The 26,124-nt window shown below is 48.3% G+C and overlaps 1 protein-coding gene across 1 annotated transcript; it reads left to right on the top strand.

The window, feature by feature from the left end:
• The first annotated feature begins 4,719 nt into the window (after window positions 1–4,719).
• ALPK1 (alpha kinase 1) lies at window positions 4,720–24,154 on the top strand. The gene is made up of 13 exons (XM_066548938.1): window positions 4,720–4,837; window positions 7,953–8,107; window positions 15,261–15,459; window positions 16,324–16,383; window positions 16,995–17,081; window positions 17,780–17,856; window positions 19,425–19,520; window positions 19,905–20,009; window positions 20,372–22,376; window positions 22,621–22,774; window positions 23,263–23,425; window positions 23,515–23,701; window positions 23,961–24,154. Exons 1-13 carry the CDS (start codon window positions 4,720–4,722, stop codon window positions 24,152–24,154), a joined length of 3,600 nt encoding a protein of 1,199 aa, XP_066405035.1.
• The last annotated feature ends 1,970 nt before the right edge of the window (window positions 24,155–26,124 follow it).

The raw sequence follows: 26,124 nt of genomic DNA, 5'->3' as shown, positions 1-26,124 counted from the left end.
CAGGGAAACTGAATTTGCCTTCTGTGGAGATGATATTAATTCAATTATTGAAACCTTTGCTAAGTTATCAAGAGAATGGGTTTTTTTCTTTTTTTTTTTTCCTGTTTTAGTTTTTAATCCCTCAAGCAGCCAAATCCAAAAATGAAGCTGAGCCTGTTATTTTTGTCAGGAGTGGCAGGAAGGGCTCCAGAAGGCTCGTGCACAAATCCATGGGAGGGAGAACAGCCAAGGGTGCTGTGTGGTGTGCATGCTCCCCCTTACCTGCTGCAGGTCAAAACACCAACCCAAACGTTCCACTGGTCTCCCAAGGACAACCTCCTGCAGTTATTTCAGTCTCCCTACAGAAAGCAGAGGGGGATGAAATGCCAGAATACAGAGTGAAGGTGAGACTGTAGCTCCAACAGATCTGTGTCGTGATTTCACCCCTTGCCTTTATTTAGCAGGGGACTCTAATGAGCTTCCCTGAAAATGAGTGTGGCTTCATAATCTCAGAGTGGAAAGGCCACAGCACACCAAATTAGGCTGAAGGGAAAAGCTGGCAGTGCAAGTGGTGCAGGTACTGAATTGAAAATGAGCTGTTGGAAAAGAAACGCTCTGAAGCACTTTGGTTATTAAAATTGCTCATAGGAGCAGGCAGGGGAGAGCAGGGTACAAAGATGGATCAGGATGTGCCAGCCTGATTGCAAAAGGGTTTCAGAGTTGGGCACCTCATTTTCTTTGGGCTCAGTGTATCTTGAGAGTGTTTCTTTCATTTATCCTCCTCCCTTTTCCTCCTCCCTCTTCTCTAGTTTGCCTGGCCCACATATTTTACCTTTGCAATGATTTAGGCATGAAGATCAGTGTGGTTTGCACAGTGTCATAATGACCAGAGTGGTTTGGGATTAGGAGGCAGGAGAGCAAGGCAGTGCCATGAAAGAAGGGCTCACATTCCAAGTTCCAGCGTAACTTAAAATAATTAAAATGTTTATTTGAAAGTCAAAACAGCCTCAGCCATAAATAACTATCCATTCCTCAATTGATTGTGTGGAGTCCCGACCGAGAGCTCTGGGAATAAGGTTTATTTGCTCCCTGTTGGGATTAATCCATAAATGTAGTCTCCACATGGAACTCATCAGGTCTTTGCTTCCTCTTCATTAGTCTCCCTGGAGCTAGAGGGTACCCTGAATAAGATGAAAATTAGGATAATATATTTTCAGAGAGAAAAGGCCTGGCGATCTCTAATTTGTGTTTCAGGACCATAATGCTGCGGAAAATTTCCCAAATGATGTTGTCTGAGAAACCAGCGCTTGTTATCCTTGCTGCATTTGAAGTTTGAGTGCAGCAATTACATCTTCTTTTTCTTAAAGCCTCCAGAGCTAATTGCAGTCTTAAACCGCCTAGATTGACTCCCAGGCTTCCTTCTACCCATGGCAGAACTTAAAATTCCTTTCTCTTGACAGATCTTTTGGTCTTCTAGCCCAAGGGCTCTGAAATGTCACAGTATGGCCCATTTCTTATTAAAGAGATCATTTCTCTGTGTCCCACCCAATCTTTCCTTCCATCCCTCTTGTTCTGAGCCCCAGCCCCAATTAGAGGGAACCACAGAAATGTATTTTCTCATCCCCTGAGACCTTTGTAATAATTTTTTCATCATATTTGATGCAAGGAATTAATTTAATCCAGACTCCAGTCAGAAATGGCACTGATTATTTTTTTTTTATCATCCTTTCTGTTTTAGTGTCTTAACAATTATATCAAGCATTTAAAAGCTGGTTTTGCCTCAAACAGGAGTAAAGCAGCTCTCCTGTCACCAAGAAATGCGTAAATCCTCAATCTGATGCAAAATTGTTTTTTATTATGTGTTTTCAAAGAGCATTTTTAAGTACGTGCTTAGAAAACATTTTTGCCCGGCAATTTTGCAGTATGTCACTGCAATTTTCACCACTTCAAAACCATCTCCTTAAAGTGCCACTTGTTAGGATTCAAGGGAGCTCTGAGAAAGCTGATTAGCAACCATTGAGAGGCTTCTAAAGGCCTCCAGAAGTTTTTGCTGTTCTGCTCTTGGGCTTTAGGCTCAGGTCCTGTGTTTCCCCAGGAAAGCTGTGTGCCTGGTTATTCCCCCCTCCCAGCTGTCACTCACTGCCACAGCTGTCACAAAGCACAACTAGCAAAGTGGCATCTGTGTGAAGGGTGCTGATGTGCTTTAGGGCTCCGTGGTTCATCTTAAGCTGATTTTATGATGCGAGTCATTGTCCCCAGTGATGGGTCTCAAAAGGCTCTCTACCTCCTGAGCACTAATGTACAGTTTATTGCACTTCTCTCTGTGCTCCCAGCACTTCGGTGCTGCTGCTGTAAATCATTATTTTATTACTCTATGTCCTTGCTGTTTATTCAATTCGTTGGAAAAATGTACTTGAAGAGAAATCCCTGGCTTGCTGACATGTGTGGATCAGTGTCAGGGACCTGGCAGTCTCCTGGTGAGTTAAATCCTCCCAATCCAAGGAAGCCAAGTGCTGTACTTCCACACTAATTTGAGCTTCCCTGCTAAGCCCTGGCAGCTCTTTGTGAGAATGGCAGCCTGTGTGGCTCACAAAGCCACAGGGCCCTCCTGTCTGCAGTAAAGACCCAAGGAAGGCTGGGCTTTTAAGGTCTGGGCTGTAGCACAGAGAAGTGGAACACGTCCACGAGCTCCCTTGGATGCTCCTGGAGCCATGGTATTTTTTGTAAAGGGAAATAACCCAGTGGTTGCTTGCTTTAGTGCACCTTCACAGCAAATGGTGCTTATGAGCATTTATTTACAGGCTGTGAGGTGGCAGCTGAGCACAGGCTTTCTCCAGTGTGCTTCTGCACACTTCTGAAGCAGTTTCCAGGCTCTCAGGACTGCTGTCCACAGCAGATCCAAAGCAGGTGTGTGTGTGCTTGGGAGTCACTGGAGTAGCTCCCTGGAAAATGAGATTTTTGAGAAATCAATTACACAAAGGAATGGAGTCCGGGCCAGATGGCAGGGATGCTTCATCCCAACCTGGGAGGTACTCCTGGGACAGCTGCACACTCCTTCCCACAGGGCTGGGTAATCAGATAAATCAATTAGCAGATGTCAGTGCAGTTAGCAGAGCAAGCCACGCTGGCATAGGTGTGTTAGTGTGACCACACTTTTTCCTGATGGATACCCAGCAACAGGATAAGACCTGGCAGGTTGGAGCAGAGGACTCTGCTTTCTGGCTGTTGTTCCTGGGCTCAGAGATGTGTCCCTGACAGATCCTTAGGGAGAGAGCACCTTTGTGAACTGGGATGTGGACTTGCACTATTGTTGTGCCCCTTTTTAAGATTCATCTTTGCCAGGGACAGGTAATTCAGCCCCATCTCCTGGGTGGGCTTTGGACCATACTGGGTTCCGTTCCTGGTGCATCCACAGGGATGTGCTCCCAGCACCCAGCCACGCTCAGCTGGCTCCAACCCTGCAGAGAGTGGCTCTTACTTGGGGCTAAAAAGATGGGCAAGGCTTTTAGGTTTTCCTTCTGCTTTTATCCATGGCTCTGCCTCTGGCTGATCACTTACTTGCTCCTCAGCTTCTCTTAGGTGCTCGTGCTCCTTCCCTTGGTCTCCCTTTCACAGCTACTTTTTAAATTCTTTCTTTCTGTGACATTTGCATCTGCAGAGGCAGTCAGAGCCCCAGTGAGGAGCTCCTGCCTCCAGGCTCTTTGCTCTGAATCCCATGGTTTGCCCTGCTCCACTTGCCCTCCATGGCAAGCTCTCTGATCCTCTCTGCTTTCACATGAGTGCCTCTCTTTTGCCCTCTGCTTTTCAGTCTGGCAGCTTGCTCCTGCTCAGTGCCCTTGAGAGCACGGCCTATCTGCCACCAGCTCCAGCATCCAGCTATCCCAGAGCCACAGCAGAAAGGGGGAAAAAACTGCCTGGAAACATTTTAGCTGCTAAAATGTGAGTGGTTTCCAGCCAGCAGAGCAAACTGTGCCTGTGTGTGTGTTGTCCTTTGCACTCCCCCCTTCACTGCCATAGCGTTTTCCCAGTTTTAGATGTATTTTCACTGAGGCTGCTCCTGACTGTATTGGTTCAGGCTGCAGGAACAGTTTTCTAAATCGATGGGGGAAAAAAACCCCAAACCCTAAATATTTATCTTGTGCTTAATTTTTGAAAGCTGCCTGAGCATTCTGGCAGGTACTGAGCCAGATACCCGTCATGGGAATGGTGGGGATTTCCTGCATCACCACTGGCAACGTCCTAAGCACCTGGAGGACAACATTCACCCACGGGGTGGCATCCCACGGTGAAAGAGAAGGTCTCTATGGTCTGGGGAATGCAAGCAGCACGCTCCTTTCTGCCATTCCATCCCGGTTAGCCCGAGCCTCCCAGGTGCAGAGGGCTTTGGCACAGCCCCGCCAGTCACTTCCCTGCTCGGGATGTCATTGTTTCACTGATGAGCCCGTCATGGCTCCACTGATGAGCCCGTCCTCTCTCCCTGGCACTCAGAGATGCTCCCCTCACACTGTGCCCGGGAGCCTGCAGTGATCTCACACACTCCTCTAATAAAGTCTTCTGAGCCTGCCACGTATTTTCCTCTATTTCCCCCTATTATCTCCCCCTGCTTGAACCTTTCGGATAATTGATGTTGCTTTAGTTAATAATTTTCCCCCTCCTTTGTCTGCCAGGTACCTCGGCCTCGAAGGGATCCTTTTCACGGGGATCTCCTGAGTAATTGATCACCGCGGAGCCGGGACATTCATGAGCGGGCAGAGCGCCGTGGCCGCGCTGCTGCAGCAGTGCCAGCGGGCCCTAGACACCGAGCTCCTGCCCCGGGCACCGGGAGAGGCGGAGCAGCGGGAATACTGGCGGTGCCAAGGTGAGCTCTCCCCAGGGGAGGCGGCAGCGCCCGGCCGGCGCTCAGCCCTGCCCTATTTTTCGTCTCCGTGAGTGTCAAGAGATGCCTGGATTTCGGGGCCGTGAATGGGATGCAGGCAGGGAAAGAAGTGCACTTTGTTGCAGTGAATTGCTGTCAGTTCTAATTTTAGGCTTCAGTAAACATGAGGCTGTAAGGAACAGTTTAGTTTGGGAAGAACAATGACTAAAAGTTTGCTGATGCACATAAATTTCAGTTATTAAAAAGAAAAAAAAAAGAGAGACAGAAAAGAAAAAAAAAAGGATGCAACTTCTGAATAAGGGCACATATTTCCTCTCCTTTCATAGGACCTGGGGGAGGGCCCTCTGGATTTGTCAGTTTCTCCTCATATATTAAAGAGCTCATTGCCCGAGTCTTTATCTTGTAAAATGTGTGTGACCTCTATAAGTGGTGTCCAAGGGGCAAAAAAAAAAAAAAAAAAAAAAAAAACCCAAACCAAAAAAAAACCCTAAAAAAAAAAAAACCCTTTGCAAATATACCTCTTGAAAGGAAAATCCATGCTGGCTAAAGGCTGGAATAGATAACCAGGAAAGGAAGCAGCGTTTAGCGACGGCTAAATAAATAATTAAAAGGGCCCCTCATTTGTTTCAATGCTGACGTTACCTGCTGAAAACCAGCAGCAATTTTGGTACGGCCGCGAAGGGAGGATTTATCATTTCTCCAGTCCAGCGGAATTAAGGTTTCCCTTTGCGTGCCACATCTGCGGCGCTGCCCGTTCCCCAGTTCGGTGTTAATAATGTTTCGTTTTCGCCGTGCTTGAGTGGCTCGGCCCAAACGTTAATGTGATCCTTAAAGCCCTTTGTTTGTCCCGGGGCGCGGAGCCGTTGAGAAGATGTTTTTCCGACCATCCTTGTTCTTGCTGGGAGGTCAGCTGCCTTTTCCTGAAGCACCTAAGTCTGTTTGCGCTGGAGGGTGGCGTGGAGGTTTCTGTTATGGATACTGGAAGATTTTTCTCTCCTCTTCTTTTGTTTCCAACAAAGGGCACTTTGTTTCCTCGTCGCAAATTCTTTTAAGTTTTATTGTGGCTCCGCAGAATAGGCTCTTGAACCCCTAATCAGGTAGCGCTTTTTTTTCCCCCCTCCTCCTCCTCCCTCCTTTTCTCCTATTAAATACCACAAAGTATGAGAAATAATCAGTTTAGTTCCAGATAAGGTGAATCAGTGCCCTTATAATCACTCGATTGGACACGGTCCTTCAGGTAAACTGCTTTAGGAAATGGGCCATCAGAGCATCGAGTGCTGCTCGGGCTTTTCCAGGGCCCTGTTCCCATCAGCTGGAAGGAAAATACCCAGCAGCGGGGTGGTGACAGCGACATTAATAACTGCTGGGGCTCGGCGGCTCTCAGCTTCGGGGGGACCCTCCCTGTGCTGGGGCCGAGGGGCTTTCCTGGCCCCCCTCTCCTCCCGGGGCTGCCTTTGTTCCTGTTCCCCCCAGCTTTCCCAGGCCTGCGGCAGGAAGGACTGAAGGCCAAATCCATAAAAATGGTGGGGAGAGGAGGAGCACATCTTGGTCTCACTTTAGAGGGCAGAACGGGTGTTGGGTCTGGATCTTTTCTTTTTTTCTTCTTTAGGCTAGAAATCATTGCAGTCCACTTCTGTGACCATTCAGCCTTGGTTAATGTATGAGTTTAAATTGCCAGCAGTGAGAACAGCTCTCTGTTATGAGGGCAAACTCTTGTCCTTGGAGCTGGATCTTCCTTGGGAAAAGACTCAGGCAGTTCAGTCCCTTCTACATGGTAGATAAGTCCTTCTGTCCAACAATTTGTTCCTTGTGATGAGGTGAATATCCTCGTGCTGAGGTGGATATTTCTGCTCCTGCACTGATTTTCCAGTGTGAGGGTGGGAGCAGGGCCTTGTCTCCCCATCAACCCTGGCACTTGGCCACCTTGCCTCAGTGTTCAGGGCTGAGCCCCTTAGGCACCACTTCAGGAGGATAAGGAAATTGGGCTTTACTTTAAGCCAGGATGTGTAACAGGAAGATTTCCAAACCCCACGTTTCCTTGGGATGGCAACAAGTGAGAAAACATGGGCTGGAAAAAGTGGGAAGTTTGTAAACTTGACTTTTTGGGGGTGGGCCATAAATGTCCAACTTGCTGTTTCTTCCCAGGAAAGCCATACCTGTGAATGTGCTGCAGTCCAAGCCTGTAATATCCTTTTGATGAAGCTCATTTTCTACAGTCCCTGCATAAAGGATTGATTAAAAAATCTGTAGCAATGCATTTATTGTGTTGCCTCGTTAAAGCAGCGATGCTCTCTGAGCAGGGGTTTTTTTGGGGGATTAATAGCCAGAAGGGGCCAGATCTGCAGCTGATGATCACCATTAACCCCATCTGGTCAATAATCTTTGTTAATCCACTTTTATTGGCCAGAGAGGCTGCCCAGCCGAGTAGTTAGCACAGCACAGCACATCCACATCACCCCTGCTGCAAGGAAAATGAAATGGGAAAGGAAAATGGGCTGTGGATGAAAGGAAGGGACAGATCCAAGCCCAAATCTCTGGCTCTGTGCTCCTAGCAGTTGCTTCCTTAGTTGGATCAGGTTGGAGATCCACCCAAAGCTGATGGAGTGGCTTAGGACCTATATGGAGAGGGAGCAGGAAGGGACAAATTGCCCAAGAGCTTGTGCTTACTCTTCATTATAACCCTTTAGATTTCTGTCTGGTTGCCATCTACGGTCCAGGTTTATCTCCCAGTTTGGAAGTGGTTTCCAGGATGGCTCTGCCACTGTCACCTGAGCAAGGGGGACGGATCTTCTGTGCCATTGACCCCATTGTTCTCTCCTCACACAGGGGAACAGGTTCCCTCCTGCCTCCTTCGGAGCAGCTCTTCACGCCCAGGCAGCCACCAGCCGGCAGGACTTCCTGCTAAAAGCCTTTTTAATGGCTGGAGGTTCCCATTTCCCTGGAGGGCAGTGCAGCCAAGGGGAACTGAGAGCAGGCCAGCTCCCCTGCCCTCCCCACCAGGCTGAGAGCTCTTGGGAGCAACTGGGAGAAGCCTTTTGGAGGGGCTGCCGTGGCTGAACCTGCTGCAATAGCCTCACCTGCTCTTTGACCCTTTCAGCTCTGCTTCCTGAGGAGCTGAGGAGCCTGCTGGAGGAGGCAAAGGAAATGAAGTGGCCCTTTGTGCCGGAGAGATGGCAGTACAAACAAGAGCTGGGCCCAGAAGACAAAACAAACCTGCAAGATATGATCAGCGCCAGGCTGCCTGACTTGCTGGTATGAAGTTCAACACAGCTGTGGTGCTCGGGGGCTTTCACAGGGCACTTCTGGGTATTGTCTCCACTAAGGCGATGCTTCCCTCTTCCCTAAAGAGCTGGCATTATAACAACACTAAAATGTTCACGTAGTGTTTTTTTAAAAAACCCACTAATTTAACAAGAATGCTGTGCTTTGTTTAATTCTACTCTACAAGTTGGTAGTGAGGATCACCCACTTTAGCAGGGCTTGCACAACTCCTCACCTGCTCTTCTTCCAATAAAATTACCTGGCAGAATCCCTTTGAGGACCAAAGCCAGCCAAAACCTAGGCAGGATAGGCAAGGATTCAATGTGATTTCTCCTGTGAGAAATTCCTCCTGTGTAAGGAGCTGCAGAATCCCAAAGGTCCTTGGGGATCCCATCCCTTAAGGTGATGAGTTTGAGCTCAAAGACTAGAAAGTAGCAAGAAATTGCTTTTCTGATTTTCCTGGAGGCACATCAGGCATGTGGCAAATAGAGGACACCTTTTTCCCATGGTAAGTGCAATATCTGGGCTAAGGGCTATCCCTTTGCCAGAACAGTAATAAAGGTGAGGTTTGTGAATTTTGTAGGGGGTGTTTTTTGTTCCTGAAGCCAGCACCATCCCATTCCTGCCTGTTGTTAAACTCCAAGGTGGCCAGGAGGTCTCACCTGCCCCGGAGAGTCCTGCCTCAGTGAGGCCAGCAGCTTTTCTTTGGGAACAGCTTTGATTCCTTGTGGAGCAGTGAGAAGCTCAGCAAAGCCACTGCAGGGCTGGGAAGTGGCAGCCCCAGCATCCCCAGGTCCCGGCGGGGCTCCTGGATTTCCCCAGGGAGGGAGGGCGGGGAGTGGCTGCTCGCTCTCGGGTATTTGTTTTCTCCCTCCCTTTGGTGTGTGTGGCCTCAGACAGAAATTTATGGTGGAGGTTGACCTCCTTTACAATCCCAGCTCAGCTCCCTGTAACTTGGGAGCGTTTGTGAGCTCCCTCCCGGGATAAACACCTGCAGCCAGCTCCCCGAGAGACCTGGCTAGATGGGAGATTAATGTGGCTCTAATAGTGGGGCAGTGTTTGCTGCATTATGCCCTCTCCCCAGGTAGATGGGTCTTTTCTGGGATGATACCAATTATTTATTGCTGAAACATCTGTTGATAACTGCAGCTGCCCTTGTTAAACAAAGCCTATCGTGGGGTCAGGGACTATAGGGACCTCAAATCCTCCTCCGTGCTAGTTTTGGGCTATTCACCCACACCCCCTGAAGTCCATTGGCTGCCGTTGTCTCCAGTGTTTCATCCTGTGGTGGAAAATACTTTGTAAACGTTGTGCTGCCTTTGCCCATGTGCTTTGAAGTATTATTTCATCTTCATCGGTAATTTATATTCCAGCGCCATTGTACCATGGGAAAAAGGGAAAACCTTTTTTGTTTTCCATTTAATTGTAGATAGACTGACATTTTGACCTGTATTATTAGTATTAGTCAGGAAAAGGGATTTTTTTCCCCTTCATCCATTCCTTCTCCCCTCTCTTTTTTATTTTAAATAAAATTTCAAGGCAGAGCAAAGGCTGCCTCAGTTCTTTGAATAAAAAGCTGGGGGGGAAATGAGGCTGAAGAGAAGTGATTACAGTGTGATGAGGAAAGATAAAAGTCTGAGCAACTTTTTTTTCTTCTTTTTTTTTGGCATGAGGGACAGAAGGATAATTTAATTCCCCAAAGGACGCAAAAAAAAATTTAGCCTATATCGATTTATTGTTCAGAAAAAGAAAAGAAAAAAACCCTTTAAAATTTTTCCCTCTCTGTTTATTTTAATTTGCCATGCTTAGAATAAGTTCATAAACCGTGATTCATTACATTTAAGAAGTGCTTTGAGATGGGTGAATGGAAGGCGCTTCATTACCATAACACACTGGCGGCGCTGCAGCAGGCAGCTCTGGCTGCGCCGCTCTCCCGAGGATGGCTCGCTCTGGGAGGGGGCTCAAAAGCTCCATGAGACCGGCACAGGGAGTAAGAGGATTAGGCTGCGGCTTCAAGGCTTTGCCTCGGCGTTCTCCAGCTTTTAAAAAAAGTGGGACCCGCCTTGCCGGCTCGTCAGGAAGGCAGAGCCACCTTCTTCTCCTTCCTCTTTGCTGGGGGATGCTCAGCGCCCCTCTGCATCCCAGAGAAGGTGCACTGTTTGGTTTGAATTTTGGTTTTTTTTTTTTTTTCCTTTTTCCTGCCGGGATTCACCACCCAAAGGCCACAGCAGTTCGACAAGCTCAACATGCTGAGGTTTTCCACGTTTTCTTATCAGGTTCCAGCCAGCGAACCAAGCCCTTCCCGCAGCCCCCGTGGTGGGAATCTAAGGCCCAAAAGGTGATAGGCAGCATCTCTATCCAAAGCCAAAACTGGGAAACACTGGGATTTTATATTTTTAACAAGGCGAAGCAAAGTCAGAATTGTCACAGCGTCCTTGCTGGCAGGGATCAAGAAGGAGGGATTATTTTTCCTCCCTGAATACCAGGTGTGCTGGGGGGTTCGGAATGGGGCTGCAGATCCCTAAGGGAGGCTGCCAGGGCTGCCCTTCCTGCAGGTCTTGGCTTTCCCAAGAGATGGAATTAGCCTAATGCTCGGTTAGCAGCCAATAGAGGGCAACATGCCCATGTCCACGGAAGCTTTGATCCCAAAAAACCTGCTGTGCCTTCAGCTGAAGGATGATTCTCTGCACACACAGAGTTCTCTTGTGGGATGATTCATGCTACATTAATATTTTAAGGGTTTTTTTCTTCCTTTTTGGTTCTTTTTGCCCGTTTGCAAACCCATAGTGGTGATGTGCGGTTTGCTTCATTTTTATCACGCCTATCAGTAATTCCTGCCTCCAGTCATGGAGCAGGATCTGCTGGGATGGTCACGATGGGAATACAAAAGGAAAAGCCTTCAGGAGTGGAGCTGCTCTGGTCCTTCTGCAGAGAGCTGTGCAGGCTGGCTCCATGCTCCCTGCTGTGGGTGGGGGAGCTCGGATCCTGGCCCTGCTGGCACTAGGATCTCCTGGAATTTAATGGGAATATTGAAAAGAGTGGAAAATAAGGCCCTGCAGCCCTTGGCTAATTAGGTGCTGATGGATTGCCATTAGGGAGCCCATTCCAAGGGACTGTGCCCTAACTGTGGGTGTGTGTGTGGCACTGAGGAGCTGAGAGCCTTTGGAAAAATAACTAAAGCTGGGGGCTGAGGATTTCGTTTTCTCCTCCTCCTAACGGTGGGTGTGGTAAGAGGAGAATTAAAGCCCTAAATCGTAGCCCTGGGATCTCGGTGGTTGAGGCTGACCTTTTGCTACCTTCCTCCTTTAGAGCTCTTCTTGGATGATCCCAGTGAAACGGGGAGTGATGTGAGGGATGAATTCCAGCCGGGAATCGGGAATCGCGGCACCCCAGCCTCCCAGGGGCTTTGTAAGTGAGAAGTGTCAGAGATGAGGTGCAGGCAGGAGAGCTTCAGCTCCCGGGGCTGACTGCCATGGTGCTGCAGAGCACTCTGCCTTCTGCTGCCTGTGTGGCAAAACTACAGCAGAATTTGTGTAGAATTTGTGTAGACCATAATTTTTTTTTTTTTTTAAGGGAAGCTGGATCCTGGGTTTGTGTAGGGATATCACTTCACTTTGCGCATGGGTAGGATTTACTCCTGCCAGAGGCAGCTTCTTGGAGTATTACAACTTCAAATATGTTTCCTTGAGTGGACTGATGTTTTGAGGGAAGAAGAATGTTTTTGATTCAAGGAAGTTTCTCATATTTTTAGATGTTGATAATGGTCTTGCAGTTGCTCCCTCAGAGGGGTTCTGTCTCTGGTGTTGCTGTATTTAAGTATTAAAATATCTCCTTTTAATGTGCCGCAATAGTTTATAAATGGTCCAGAACAAACCAGGGCCACAAAACGATTGTGGCACCTCTGTATCTTTGGTACTAATCAAGGGCAGGAACCCTGCATGTGACCACGGTCCCCCAAATCCCTGCTGCCCTGTTGGATCTGAGGCCCAAAGGAACACCCCTTCAAGCAGCTCCCTGGGCACTTTAAGAGTTCTCCTTCTGTCCTCATCACAAGACGCTGCTGTTCTTTTTCCTTGAGGGAATCAGGAGTTATTCCCAGTCTTGAAGCAAGGTAAGGTTGGTTGTAAAAGCTGCCCCAGTCTGTGGTGTTTTGAACTGCCCCTAATGGACCTAATGCTGCTGCCTTTGAATTCCCAACTCTCCTCTGCCTGCAGGATGAATAACTTGAGATAATTAACAGGTTCAGGGCAGGGCAGAATTCTCCTCTGCTCTGAGCCAAGAGGGAAGTGTCCAGGAGCTGCCTGGACTCTTCAGTCTGCAGCAATCCAGTGTGTGGCTGTCCCGTGTGTCAGCCTGCACCTCCAGCCACGCTTTCTCCTGCCATCCTCGGCCTGGTGGGAGGCTTAATTCCCTGCTGCTTGGGGAGATGGCCCTGATTGCTAGCTGAAAGGCAGGGATTGATAGAGCAGTCCCACTCGGTGACAGCAGCTTTGGTCTTTGGGAAGGACGGGGTAAGAAGGGGAACGGCTCCAGCCCCATCCATCGGCGCTGTGGCTCTGTGTTTAATCTGACAGGGGAAAGAAAACCGGGCAATTTGTTAGGGTTCAGTGGAGTGCTAACTAGGAGCAGCTCCTGGGAGAGGACTGAAGCACCTGGAAGTACGTGTGTGCCTCTGACTCTCCTGCCTTGTGCATGGAATTAGAAATTCTTTGCTGGCTGCTCTCAGTTTTGTAGCTTTTTAAAAAGGTTTTAAAGCTTGGCTGCCATCACAAGTGGAACTAGGACTGAACTGGTCTGAGACGAGTGAGTATCAGCAAACACAGGAGTCCAGAGCACCCACAAAACTGTGAGGATGCTGAAAATTGAATCTTTCTTTCCCCTGCTTTTAATCACGCTGTTTGTAGAGGCGTTTTTCCAAAGGGGATCCTCCTGAGCCCGCAGGCTATGGAGGAGGGCTTGCCTCTGGGATCTTGGCTTTATAAAGAGGGCCGAGAGAGTGGATTAAATCAATATTTCATTTATTTGGGCTTGTAATTCCTCTTACATCAGCTGCCACATAAAGATTTCCCCCTATTTCCTTCCCCTCCTCCTCATCCTCATTTACTATGCACCAATAATTTCCCTTTGACGCTTTCCTGCCCGTCCTAGTGCCAGATGGCCCCGGTTCTGAGCTTCTCCCCTCTCTTGGGAGCGGCCCCCATTGTCAATGCGGAGGAGGCGTCGTGGCTTTGAACCCAAAGCCGGGACCCAAACTTCAGGAGGAGCCGGGCGAGCCGCACACCCTCCTGCTCAGCGCCATCAAGGCGAAACCCCCTCGCTAAAGGCTGCTTTGCATTTCCCCCAATGGTCCCTGTATAGAAATCTGGAGCAAATTTAATTCCCCCGCCACCTGATTCCACTTCCCAGCCGCGGCCAGCTTCCCTTTGTGTCATAAACTCAATTAGGCAGATCCATTTCACGTCGCGGGCACAGATGTGAAAACAAAGTGGGAGCGTACCTCGCTCTTTCCCCCTCTCTCTCTCTCTTTATCTAAAGCGACAGAGAAAGTGAGTAAATCTGCCTGGTTCTGCTTGGGATGGAGCAGGCTAGGCATCCCGGGAGCCAGAGGGGTTTCCCAGGCTGTGGGGGCCGCTGTCCCGGCTGGAGGTGCGCTGGAGGTGCTGAGGAATTCTGCAGCCACACGAGCTGGCAGGCAATGAAAGGAGCGGGGCTTCACTCCTCGCTGTCCCGCTCGGCACGGGGAGGGGACATCGCTGACACGGAGCCGTGGCGCTGTGTGCCACACAGCATGCCTCCCAAAAAAAAAAAAAAAAAAAAAAGGAAAAAAAGTAGCCTCGTTTCTCCCCCTGGCTTGACTTTTCTACATTTTGCGTCCATTTGGGTTTGGAGAGGGACACAAGAGGTTTCGGCATTGAGCGGGGAGTTAAATTATGCAGCTGCAAGACTGCCAAGCCCTTCAGAATAGGATGCTTCGTTTAGATTTTCCACAATGCTATTGAAGTGCTTATTTTCCTCCTGAAGAGACACAAACAGATGCAAACTTCTGTAAACACTTTAGAAATGAATTCAGTGAGTTTGGCCTCTCAGCAGTGCTCAATAGCTGACAGAAAAATGTCTAATTAGTGCAAGTGGAAATAATAGGGCCACTTGGATTCCTTCCATCCTCCTCCAAGTCTACTTTTCCTAGGAACTCAAAGGCCCTTTTGTTTGGTAGGTCACCCTCTCTCAGGCTTTTGTGCTCCGATCTATTAAAAGAAGAAGGGGAGGAAAAAAAATAGATTAGGCGATGCTCTGTGCTTAAATATATGGCCTGTTGATGAGCATTTGGAATGGCTGGTTCGCAGTGTCAGTTTACAGGTGCTTGGAGAGGGGGATTCCTCCATTGTTGGCTGGAGTTGTGCCTGCCTGTAGCTTCAGGAATGCTTTTCAAGTGACATCCTCTTAGAAAATCCAACTCGGGCTGAAGAAAGGAAAAAAAAAAAAAGAGAAAAAGGAAAAAAAGGAAATTTGTACAAATCTGCTTTGTTGAAGTGCCATGCCCATAGCAGGCCGTGCCCAGTATGGGAAGGGACAGGCTTTTGGCAAAAAAGTCCCCAATTCTGCACCTGTGATGAGGCCCTTGTGTGTTCCGTGGCTGTCTTTGCTGGCCTTCTGTCCTGCTAACGGCAAGGATCTCAGGAATTCTGACAATTCCTCATGTAAGTGCTGCTGTGGGCATCCAGGAGAGTCCATAGGCACTTAGGGGTCATTAAGGATGGCCTGCAGGGGAAAAGCATTGGATTCCCGGCCTGTTTGCCTGTTTGTGGTGTACAGAGGAGTGGGTGGCCTGAGCTCCAAGTGGGACAATGCATAGTGACCATTTCCAGCCTTCCCAGTCTTACCTCCCCCCTTTGCTGCTGGACATGACTTAAATCCATCAGCAGACCACCAAATTCTGCAGTTCCAAATATCAGGAAATTAAAAAAAAATAATAAATTCACAATTACATCTACAACTCAAACAGAATAAACAGCTGGCACCTCCCTATCCTAAACATGAAAATAGGGTGAGGAACAGGGTTGGTGAAGCTGAACATTTTCCAGTGCTCCCGAGGCTGCCTGTGGATATATATATATATATATTTTTTTTTTTTTTTTTTTTCCAGGCTTTTCTGAAGGCCTCCATCGTGGTCCGGGACAGCAGCACGGCCACGGCCGTGGTGTTCCTGCTGGACCGCTTCCTGTACTGGCTGGACGCCTCCAGCCGGCTGCTGCGGCTGGCCAAGGGGCTGCACCGCCTGCATCCCGGCGCTCCCATCAGCCCGCAGCTGCTCATCCGCCAGGCTCGCCTCGCCGTCAACGCAGGTACCGCTCTCCTCAGCCCTGCCAGCCCCACCTGAGTCGGGAGGTGACACTCGGTCCCCTCCCCGCCAGTGACACGCTGGCGGTGCCACCTAGGCGAGCGCGCTTCCCGCTGCCGGCCCCCTTGAGCCCTGGCCGGCTCCTCTCGGTAGCACAAAGGGGCCGGTGTGAAGGGTTTCGGAGCCAAAAGAGGGAGAGAAAGTTGTGAAAGGGTGTGGGAAATACTAATTGGGGCTTTTGTCCCTTAACAAATCTTCCCTGCTGGTTTCAAACGGGGATATCTGAATTGCTGTACTCCCGAGCAAGGGCCTTGAGAAAAGGAAATTAGAATCCTGGCATTTTCTCTACACTGTCCCAGCTGCTTTTTTATTTTTCAGTGGGGCCACTTGACTATGCCAGCAATGCAGGTTACAACTCCTCCAGGATAAAAAAGTAAAATTCCATCATTCCTGCAACATGGAGAGCACCTCCATGGATTTTTAATGCATCTTCCTGTGGCTCTGCTTTCCATGGAGAGAAGTAAATGGGTTTCCAAAGCCCACGTTTCCTTGGGGCAGAATCCAGCAGCATTGCTGCTGAAGGAAGCAGGCTAGACTACTTTCTTCTGAGGAGTGGGAATAAGAGCTGGGAATCCCAACAATCTTCCAGGAGTGTATGATGTATAAAATAAAAAAGATACATTCACAATTTTGTGTTACTGTGCAACCACATGTAACATTCATGTGTATGTGGGGCACCTGCATTTTTGGCTATGGACAGCAGCAGTTCTATGTGCAGGTGATACCTGATAAGTAGTTTTATTCACCTCATGCCACAATACATGTTTATGTTCATTTTCAATATTTTTTTTCTTTGATTTTCAATCAGGGAAACTTTTAAAAGCTGAATATATCCTGAGCAGCCTGATTAATGACAACGGAGCAACAGGTATGTGTAAATTTATTTTCTAATTTCATACTTGCAATTTTGGTGTGATTCTTGATCCCAGTTGTAACAGTTACACCTGCCAAAACCAACCCCAGTAATGACTCTTTACATCACACTTCTCTTTCCTTCACCATTCCCTCCTAAAATGTGGGAACATTACTTTATTTTTGAAATTTCTTTCATTCATCCTTGCATACCTTCAATTGGGTGGGAAAATATCCTGAATGGAGAAGTTTAACCTGTGGAGCAATTTCAAGGAACTGAGTGATGTAGGAAACTCAGTCAACTCTATCCCCTCAAAAATCCAGATTGTTGGAGTAGTGTTCAGCCTGATCTCACAGACTAAATAAATACTTTATTCTTTATGTTTTATTTTCCTTTATTCAGGGTTTCTTTAGTGGGTATGTTCAGGTTGCTGTACGACTCTGAAAATTGAGGCAGTTCAGGGTTCTGTTGGTCTGTTTTCCCTGGGAAGCTGAGATTCTTGTATGGAAAGGGCCTCCATGCAAGGAGGAGAATCCTGGCAGTTTGCTGAGATTCAGGTAACCCTTGGAGGCTGAGTTACAGGAATATTTTTCATTCTATGCCAAGTTTTCCCACCCCTCCTGCAGGAACCTGGCGATACGCCGAGGAGAGCGATCGGGTTCTTGTTCAGGCAGTCTGCCTGCAAATCAGGGGACAGATCCTGCAAAAGCTTGGTAAGGCTGTCTTCTGGAAGCTTCCACTCAAGGTTTCCCCATTTTTTTTCCCCTTTAAAATGTTACACTGGACACATGTCAGAATTTTGGCTGGTGGGGAACACCCTGTACCCATAAAACAGGCACAGAGGATGAGTTGCACACCCATCTCTTTGCAGCAAGGGCCTGGAACAATGTGCCAAGCAAACATTTTGCAGGAGTTAACATTTTATTACTAATCTCACCTGAAGCCAAGGAACAATCTGAAATGTTCCCTTTTTCCCTGTGCCACTCCATGTTTGTCCCAAATTCACTATTCCCAAAGGCAGGTGGTAGTTTTATCACAGAGACATCCCAGCAATGTCCTCTCTCAAGACAGGAAAATCCCTGATTTTCAGCAGGATGGGCTTTTGTATTCAGGGTTTGGCACTTGAGACAACAGTCTTCATCTTGTGCTTTTGGTTTGAGATACCAAATCTTCCATGATTGTGGAGCTGAAGTCTTTCGTGAGGACAAAATGGATGTTCATGCACAGCCAAAAGCTGAAGGAAACTCATAAATAGTCAGAGTCACTGAAGCAGAACATGCTTTTATGTTTTGCTTGGTTTTATGGTTTTATCATGGTTTTATCCTGTTCTGAGGACCCAAGGGGTGAAATAAGCTGTGGAAATGCATCCCTGGCATCCCCTGCTTAGTGCCTGTTTTCTGCTTTATTTCAGGGATGTGGTATGAGGCAGCAGAGCTGGTCTGGGCTTCCATTGTGGGATACTTCCAACTTCCTCAGCCAGATAAAAAGGTAGCATCTCCTTTCCACTCTGCATCTCCCTGCCAGCCCAGGAAGCACTGCAGCTTAGCTTTTGTTTCCCTCTGTGACACACCTGAGGCGGGGTTAACAGGCAGCACAAAGTCTGTATTCCGCGTTGTTTCCGCGTGCATGCACCGCCTCACCCACGCTTCCTTTCCTGCAGGGGGATGAAAGCAATACTCCTCATTAAATAGAGCCATCTGAAGTGAAACCATCTCTGAGGATGCCTCTGGTGCCTCCAACAAGGACAGCTTAATTCCAGAGATCAGCCACAGATTTTAGCTATTTCTTAGGATTAGAGGGAATTTTTTTTCCCCTGAGCACATTTGTGGTGGGTGATGGATTCCCCTGGCCCTGCAGGACCTGAGCACCTCACAGAACCCCCCTGCCTGTCCTTTGCATGTCTGTGAGGCTGAGCAGCACTCATCCTCCCACTGGAGATGGAGCAGCAGTCACACCATGTGTCTGTAGCTAAACAGGAATGTGAGCCTGAGCCTGGCGAGTCCCAGGGTGATGCTCACAGAGGGTTTGTAATTGGACCCCAGCACAAGATATCCCAAAAACCCAGACCTTGTCACCTCTTGTCTGCCATGTCTTAAAGCTTGACCTCAAGCTCAGAACATTTCTGTGTTCTCCATTTCAGCGGCAGCAGGGGGTTCTGCAGTGAATTTTGTGAAAGCATGTCCGGTTGGGTGTCTGGCTCTGCCCAGACATGCGTAGGGTGGTTCTGGGGCCGCCCGTGCTTCAAAGGACAAGTCTGGACTCTTCAGTTTTCGGTCTTCAGACTGTTTATTATTTCTTATCTACAGAATTTTCTTTCTGCCCAGCCGAGGTCTGACCAGCAAGGCAGCCAAGGGCACTCTGACCACCCACGGGGCGGTCGTGTCTTTTTATGCTAAAAACTACGTACATCATATTTACCTTTATTTCCCAATACCTTTCATATTAGCAAGTGCACTTTCACCATGGACCAATCCCCAACTGCCAACATCACCACAGAAAATGGATGACAAGAAGAAGAAAGAAGAAGGACAAGACACGCCCTGATCCCTCCATCTTGTCTCCATAACCCCCTTGTACTAAAACCCTAAAATCTATATTTCACCCTGTAAATACATCATTCCTGCCCCATTCATTCCCAAGTGACTCTCATGTCCTCAAACAGGTGGCACATCCCTAGAGGGATCGAAATCAAGCCACCAGGCACTCCTGGCAACATTCCAGGATTTCCGAGCCCCCCAAGGGTTCTCTTGGCAGCTCTGGACATCCGGAGTGATGTGCTGAGTTCCCACAAAAGCATACCTGGGTTTCTTAATTATTTGGCCAGGCAGGCCCTTAGGTGGCATCAGGTCTTCCAGATTACTGCACTTCCTGCAAGTGAAATTAATAAAACCATACCAAGATAGCATCTCTGGATTTCTTAGCCATGCTTCTCTTTGGATCTTGTTTGTGTGTTTGTTTGCTTGTTTTTCTGGCATGTTCTACACAGCAGAGCAGAAAAAATCAAAACACAGGGGGGAAAAAAGCCCCAGTATGAAAATTTTTAATTTCTCTTTCAGGGAATTGCCACATCCTTGGGTATTATGGCAGACATCTTTGCTTCCATGGATGAGCAGGATTATGCACGCTTCAAAAGCAGTGCTGACATTGACCTGGTGAGACTTGGTTTGGGCTTTGTGTGTGTGGGTGCTTCAGGTGGTCTCCAATTCACCCACACATTTCCTCTCCCGTGCTGAGAGGGCTGCAGAAACTTCCATTGCTCCCAGTGAAAGAGCTCAGTAGCACCTAGTTGGGAGAATGCCTAGCTTCAGGAAAAAGAATATATTAAGAATATGTTATAGAGTGTATATATTTAGAATATTTATGGAGTCAAAAGTGCTGTATCCATGGTGAACCTTAGCAAGAAGGGTCTTGCAGAGACAAACCAGGCTCTTGTTTAAGATATGATTGTCCCTTCTTACCAGGCACCATATATTTGGAGATAAAGTCCTTAAGTTGAGGTTTTTCCCTTATTTTTGGGGTTTTTTTTCTTTCATCAGAGTCTCCTGCAGGAGTTCAACCACCGCTTGTTATCGGCGGCCGAGGCCTGCAAGCTGGCAGCTGCCTACAGCCAGTACACCCCCCTGTTTGTCCTCACGGCCGTGGTGAGTGTTACTCCTCCCTCTGGAAGGGGGATTTGTGCAGGGGAAGAGTCCAGGCTGCTCAGTTTGGCTCTGACATGGCTTTCAAGCAGTGCATCACACAGGGTGTCTGTGTTGAGGGTTGGGTTGGTTATATGGGGTATACACTGAGGGAAAGCTATCCCCATAGTGAGGATGGGCTTTAAAGCCCTGGGAGTGCTGCCTCTCCTAGAACTACAGCTGTATTTCAAAGGGGAAAAAAAAGAGAAAGTTTATTTCCTCCAGGAAACACAGCAGCAGGGGGTTAGAGCTGAGCTTTGCTTCAAATTCTGTAAGGGAAAGAAACATGTGTTTAATTCCCTCATTCCTCTTTGATCCCCTCCCAGAACATCCGTGGGATGTGTCTGCTGTCCTACAGCCACTCCAAGGACTGTCCCCCGGAAAAGAGAGAGTTCTACTTGTCTGCAGCCAAAGAATCCTTTGAGGTGGGGCTGCTCACCAAGGAGGAGCAGAGTGCCATCACCAGCAGGCAGGAGCTGCACAGTTTCATCAAAGCCGCCTTCTGCCTGGCCACCGTGCACCGCTGGCTCCACGGGGACAGCCAGGAGCTCCATGGGGTTACCCAGCTGTGCAGGGAAGCCCTGGGCAAGCTGCACTCCTACAGCACCTCCTTCCCAGAGGAGGAAGATAAGGGGATGCTTGCCAGAGAGATCATGTCTCTGGTTGCAGCCGTGAAGAGGCGCCTGCGGGTGGGAGGCTTCCCGAATTCCGATGCCAGGTCTTACGTCCCAGACAGTTATAAAGGCTCGGTACAAAAACCTGTCCTGCAAGGCGAAGCCAGCTTTGAGAAAATCCTTGCCAAGCATTCCCAGCACCACCTGTCAGTGTGCCAAGTGTTTGAAAAAACTTGCAGGATTCATAAAACCACGCTGGGAGAGATCCAGGTGGGAGCTTGTATCACAACCCTGAGAACAGAGACCAAAACCATGGACACCCTGTGTACTGCTGAAGACACAGCTCACCAGAGGAGTGGTGCTGTAAAAGTTCTGGGCTCACCAACAGCAGGAAACAGCTCAGAGGGACTCAGTGGCCAAAGAAATCAAGACATTGGCTCTGATGTGATGAAAATTTCCTTTGAAGAAGAGATGGAGCTGTTAGAAATTAAAATAAATAGTGAAAAAGATGTTTTCAGCAGAGGGCAAGACAGGAGCCAAAGCACTACTTCTGAGAACTCTTGGTGCGAGCTGTCCAAATGCAGTTACTCTTCCAGCTGGGAGGAGCTGAGTTGTAATAGCAGCAGAGAGTCTCTCAGGGACAGGCAGCAAGGGGAGAAGGGCTCAGTGGAGGAGCAGTGCTGCACCACAGAACCCGATGGAAGCATCCAGGACAAGCCCCTGTGCTCCTTACCTCCCAGAGCCTGGCATCCTGCTCCTCGGGAGCCCCTCCGTGGCTCTGGGGGGTCTCCTCAGCATTCCTCAGAGGGGTGTGCCCCTCGAGCAGGGAGGATGGTGGAGAAGGAGCCTCTCTGCAGAGAAGAGCTGCAGGAGGGAAGGCACCGTGGAAGGAGCTCCTCAAAAGAGAAATCAAAGGGCTCAAACAATGAGTTTCCTTCCCTCTCCATCTCCTACTCTGCTCCTACAAGGCAGGAGGAGGAGATGTCCTTTTCCTGTGTAGAGCTGAGCTGCAGGACCAAGGACAGCAGCAGGGAGGGAAGCATCGGTCTCTTTGAGCGGCTCCACTCGGGAGAACCTGCAGACAGCACCGAGGGTCCCTCGTTTGAGGCACAGCCCCCCCAGGACAGGGGCCCTTCTGCACCATCAGCAAACATCGGGCTGAAAAGGGGAAGTGACTCCTCTGTGCCTGGCTGGGTGAGCAAATCTGCCATGCTGGGGAACAGATCTCTGCAGGTGCCTCAGGTTGACACCCAGGCAGAAACAATGGATGACACCGAATTTGAGCTCATCAGCCTGGGAGACTTGGTAAAGGATTATCCTGCAGCACTGGCTCCAAAGCATGGAGCAACTCCCAGTGTGCCAACAGCTTTGTCCTCCCTGGGAAAGATACCCACAGCCAAGCACTTTGACTGTGCCACTACAGAGGAAGATGAAGAGAAGTCTCAGGATGTGCTGGGCAGCAGGGGACAGTCCAGTTCCTCTCTGAGTTCAGGGATCACATCAGCACTGATGGCCACGAGCTGCCCTGCAGTTTCAGTCCCAAGGGGAAGTGGCTTTGCCTTCATGCCTGGCAGAGTGAAGGAAGAGCTCCTGGATGCTCGCTTTCTGAGGGATGATGATTACAGGCAGCTCCTGGCAGGGGTGGAGTATCACTGGCTTGTCCAGAGACTGATGCCTACTGGGATCTTTAAGAGCAAAGAGCTTCGCAAAGCATACTGTGAGTTCCCACACAGCAACCTGTGCCTCCACAGAGAGCAAGCTTGACTTAGTATTTTAGTCAGGATTTAATTTTTTATTGCATTTTACCCCATTACTTGAGTTTAGATTCCACATGCCATCCCTGAAATCTGTCTAAGATAATGATCATGGAGTTAATCATAAATAACAGCCAGTTCTCAGCACAGGCTCAGAGCAGTCCTGTGTACTTCTCCCTTTTATCTGTGGTGTTCTCTTTTTTGTAGCTGCTCTTCTTCTGAAATATTCCAAGAAATCGGGGCTGTGGACAGGCCAGGAGACAGCTGTGTTCATTGGGGACTACCTGAATGTGGCCAAGGAAGGCAAGCAGAGAAATGCCTTTTGGATACACTTCCTGCACCAAGAAGAAAGCCTGGGAAGGTATGGATTTCTGAAACAAAATGTTCATCAATGCTGCTTGTTTGTAAATATGGATGAAAACTGTCTGGTAAGATTTGCTGTAGCAGGAATATTTGATGGCTTTGTCCAAATGTGTTGGACATTTTGGCAATCTTTCCCATCACTCCATGTAACTCTAGCTTTTAATTTCCAGGAAGGAAAAGCTGCTTTACTGTTGTCTTCTAACAGCTAATGGCGGAGTTCAGATCATTGTTAGGAGTAGCTTATTCATTATTATGGATGGAGAACAATATTTTAATATCTCTGAGTCAAACTCCCATCCCAGGATTTGATGGATAATTTTTCACATCTCTGAGATAGAAAAGAATTCCACCCAGTTTTAATGGCAGCCATTTTAAAAGCACCACCCAGAGGTGGATTTGCTTCTGACATGTTCTTCTTTGCAGTGATGTTTCTGTATCACAGCACCCAGAACAAACACCTCTCCAGACCCTTCTCCTTTTGTTCAGGTATGTTGGGAAGGAATACAAAGAGGAAAAAGGACTCCTCCATCATTTCAGTGACGTGGAGCGACAGATGACAGCCCAGTACTATGTGACAGAGTTCAACAAGAGGCTGTATGAGCAGAAGGTCCCTACCCAAATCTTTTACATCCCCTCTGCAGTGCTCCTGGTAAGAACTGTCTGCTGAGCAATCCCAAGGACCTGATGAGGAAAGGTGTCTTGGGTCAATTACAGCAACAGTGGCCTGTCTCCTTTCAGATTCTGGAAGATAGAATTATAAAAGGATGTGTGAGTGTGGAGCCCTACATCCTGGGGGAGTTTGTGAAACTCTCCAACAACACCAGGGTGGTGAAGAATGAGTACAAAGCCACAGAGTATGGTCTGGCTTATGGCCACTTCTGCTATGAGTTCTCCAAGGGAACTGACGTGGTCGTCGACCTTCAAGGTGTGTGTGACAGTGATGTTTATGCCTCTCACACTCAGCTGCTGGCCCACCGGTGTCTTTGGGGTATTCATTTGGTTAAAATTCATTGTGTGCCTCATAGGGTTCTGCTGTTGCTGCCATAGGTGGAAACTGGGAGTCACTGAGGTGACATGAAGAGAGGAAGGGCCATGCCAGGCAGAGAGTCCTGAGTGTGCTAAAACAAAGGCTGTGGTGTTTATCAAGATAAACAAGATACCAAGATGTACCATTTCTTCCACAGGTTGGGTGACAGGTAACGGGAAAGGCCTCATCTACCTCACAGACCCCCAGATTCACTCCCTCAATAGCGAAGACTCACGCTCCAACTTTGGGAAGAAAGGAATTTACTACTTTTTTAATGATCAACATGTGGAGTGCAACGAGATCTGTAGCTGCCTGTCCTTGACAAGGCCCTCCATGGAGCTGCTGGCCTAGACTGGCACAGGTCAGTCCACAGAACAACCCATGAGCTGGACACTGTTTTATCCTAGACATCTTTGGGAGCAGCTCGTCCAGCAAGACAGTGAACAGCTGCCTTCATTTCCTATTCTCCTCTTCCCCCCCAAAGCCCCCATGTCCCACTGCCCCCAAGCACTGGCATCCTTTCTTTTGGGAGATTTCCTTGATGAGAAAGGGGGCACAGCATTAAAGTTCCACAAAAAGATGGGTCCCCAGCAGACTTTGCTTTAACAAAGCCATCCCCTTTTGTTTCTGCAGCCAGCAGAGGTTTTTAGGCTTTTGTCCCAGCGTTTTAGCAATGCTATTGTTTTCTAGGTGATGTTTGTGATGAGTTGTTTGGAAAGATGCCCTATCCCTGGGCCAACTGATTAGAACTAGGTGTAAAGAGGGAGAAGGAAGAGGGGGAAAAAATATTAAATCTCTTTATTATGGTGCATAAACCTTCAGTCTTGAGGAGCTGCGCAGCTGCGCGGGGAGAAAAATGCATTCAAAAATATAATGCCAGTGTGAATAATCCTTTCCCGAGCTCTGCTCTCAGACTGTTCCAGCTTTGTCAGGTGAACTTGAACCGGGCCATCAGATTTGCGGCCCTTCCCATTGCACACTGTCTGTCACCCCGGGGCATTCACCATCTTGCCTGTTGTTAAGAGCCAGCAAACAATCCATCATTGATCTGGGCAGTCGCCGGCTGACACGGCGGTGAAATCGGCATGTGACGGGACACTCGGCCCCAGTGTCTCGCAGATTAAAGTGATACATGGAAGCTCACGTGTTACTGGGAAGATTAAGCCCGTTATCTTGTTGTGCAGCCAATAAAGGCCGGCCTTGTTCTCGCTCGGCAGTGGGGAAATGCTGGCTTTAACTGAGTGACGAACCTGCATAGCTCCGTGCTCCGGCCAGCGAGCGCAGCCGGGCTCCGGGGGGCGAACAAAGCTAGTTAGCAAGATCCCGGGAATTCATGGGCAGCAGAGCTGCTGTGTTAAGGCCTCTCTGCAGTAGCTTTCCGTGCTCTGTAGGGACAATTAAAACCAAAACAAAACCCCTCGGACACTCCCTGCACATCAAAGTGTCCTAATGCGCTGTCAGCAGGCAGCATAAGCAGTTTTGGGAGCCCTGACCAGTCCTGCGTTTTCCACTCCTTCCTGCTCAAAGGGAGGAAAAGAAAATTTATTTAGACGTGCTTCTGAATAAATCCATCCCTATGGAATTTTAATATTTTGCTTTCTTCCTAGTATTTCCACCTAGCAGCTTGTTTATTTTGTTGGTTTAGGAGACATTTTGCCACCTCAGCCAAAGTTATGGCTACTCACAAGTAAAAGTTAGGGTCGAGGATCAGCTTGTTCAGTTCCCTGTTAAAACAGACATGGAATCATATTCTACTGGTCTTACTCTTCACAGGATTCTAACTCTTCACAATTTCAGATGTATCAGGCACTCTCTCTTCATCCGGGGCTTGGATACTGGAAATCGTGGATTTATAACCTCACTGCCTGCAGAGCTGGGGCTCTTCATGAACGTGGCTCCAAACACACTGAGTTTAAGTTATTGGCTGCAATTTGTGGTATAAATTGGGGATTATTGAGGAAATAAATAGTTGACTCTGAGGATGGAGAATTTAATATTTTGGCTGTAAATCTCATCATAGAGATACTGACAAAAAAAATTTCCTCTGGTATCAGAATAAAGTAATTTGAACTAACTGAGACATCGGGAATACTTTGTCTTTTTTAAATTAGAAATTGGAAGTTTTTATTGGAGATCCAGTGGTTTGTGTTAAGTAACTTGCTACTGAGATGATTTTTTGGCTTGATTAATTGTAGTGCTCTCCAAATTCCAACCTAAGTACTCGGTATAACCATTGAGAGCCAGGCTCTACAAAAGGAGCGGAGCTGTGCCGTGCTGGCACAGTGAAATATGAGATGTAGGGACATCGCACTTGAGGAAGC

The sequence above is a fragment of the Molothrus aeneus genome, chromosome 4, assembly GCF_037042795.1.
Source record: "Molothrus aeneus isolate 106 chromosome 4, BPBGC_Maene_1.0, whole genome shotgun sequence".
NCBI lineage: Eukaryota > Metazoa > Chordata > Aves > Passeriformes > Icteridae > Molothrus > Molothrus aeneus.
This window is presented reverse-complemented; position numbering and strand designations above follow the sequence as displayed.

What these genes read in the sequence shown, in the direction of transcription:
- ALPK1 (XM_066548938.1), top strand. Translation starts at nt 4,720, where the DNA reads ATGAGCGGGCAGAGCGCCGTGGCCGCGCTGCTGCAGCAGTGCCAGCGG. An exon ending in TCGCCTCGCCGTCAACGCAG is followed by an intron (nt 15,460 to 16,323) that starts GTACCGCTCTCC and finishes ATTTTCAATCAG; the next exon opens with GGAAACTTTTAAAAGCTGAA. An exon ending in TCCCCTCTGCAGTGCTCCTG is followed by an intron (nt 23,426 to 23,514) that starts GTAAGAACTGTC and finishes GTCTCCTTTCAG; the next exon opens with ATTCTGGAAGATAGAATTAT.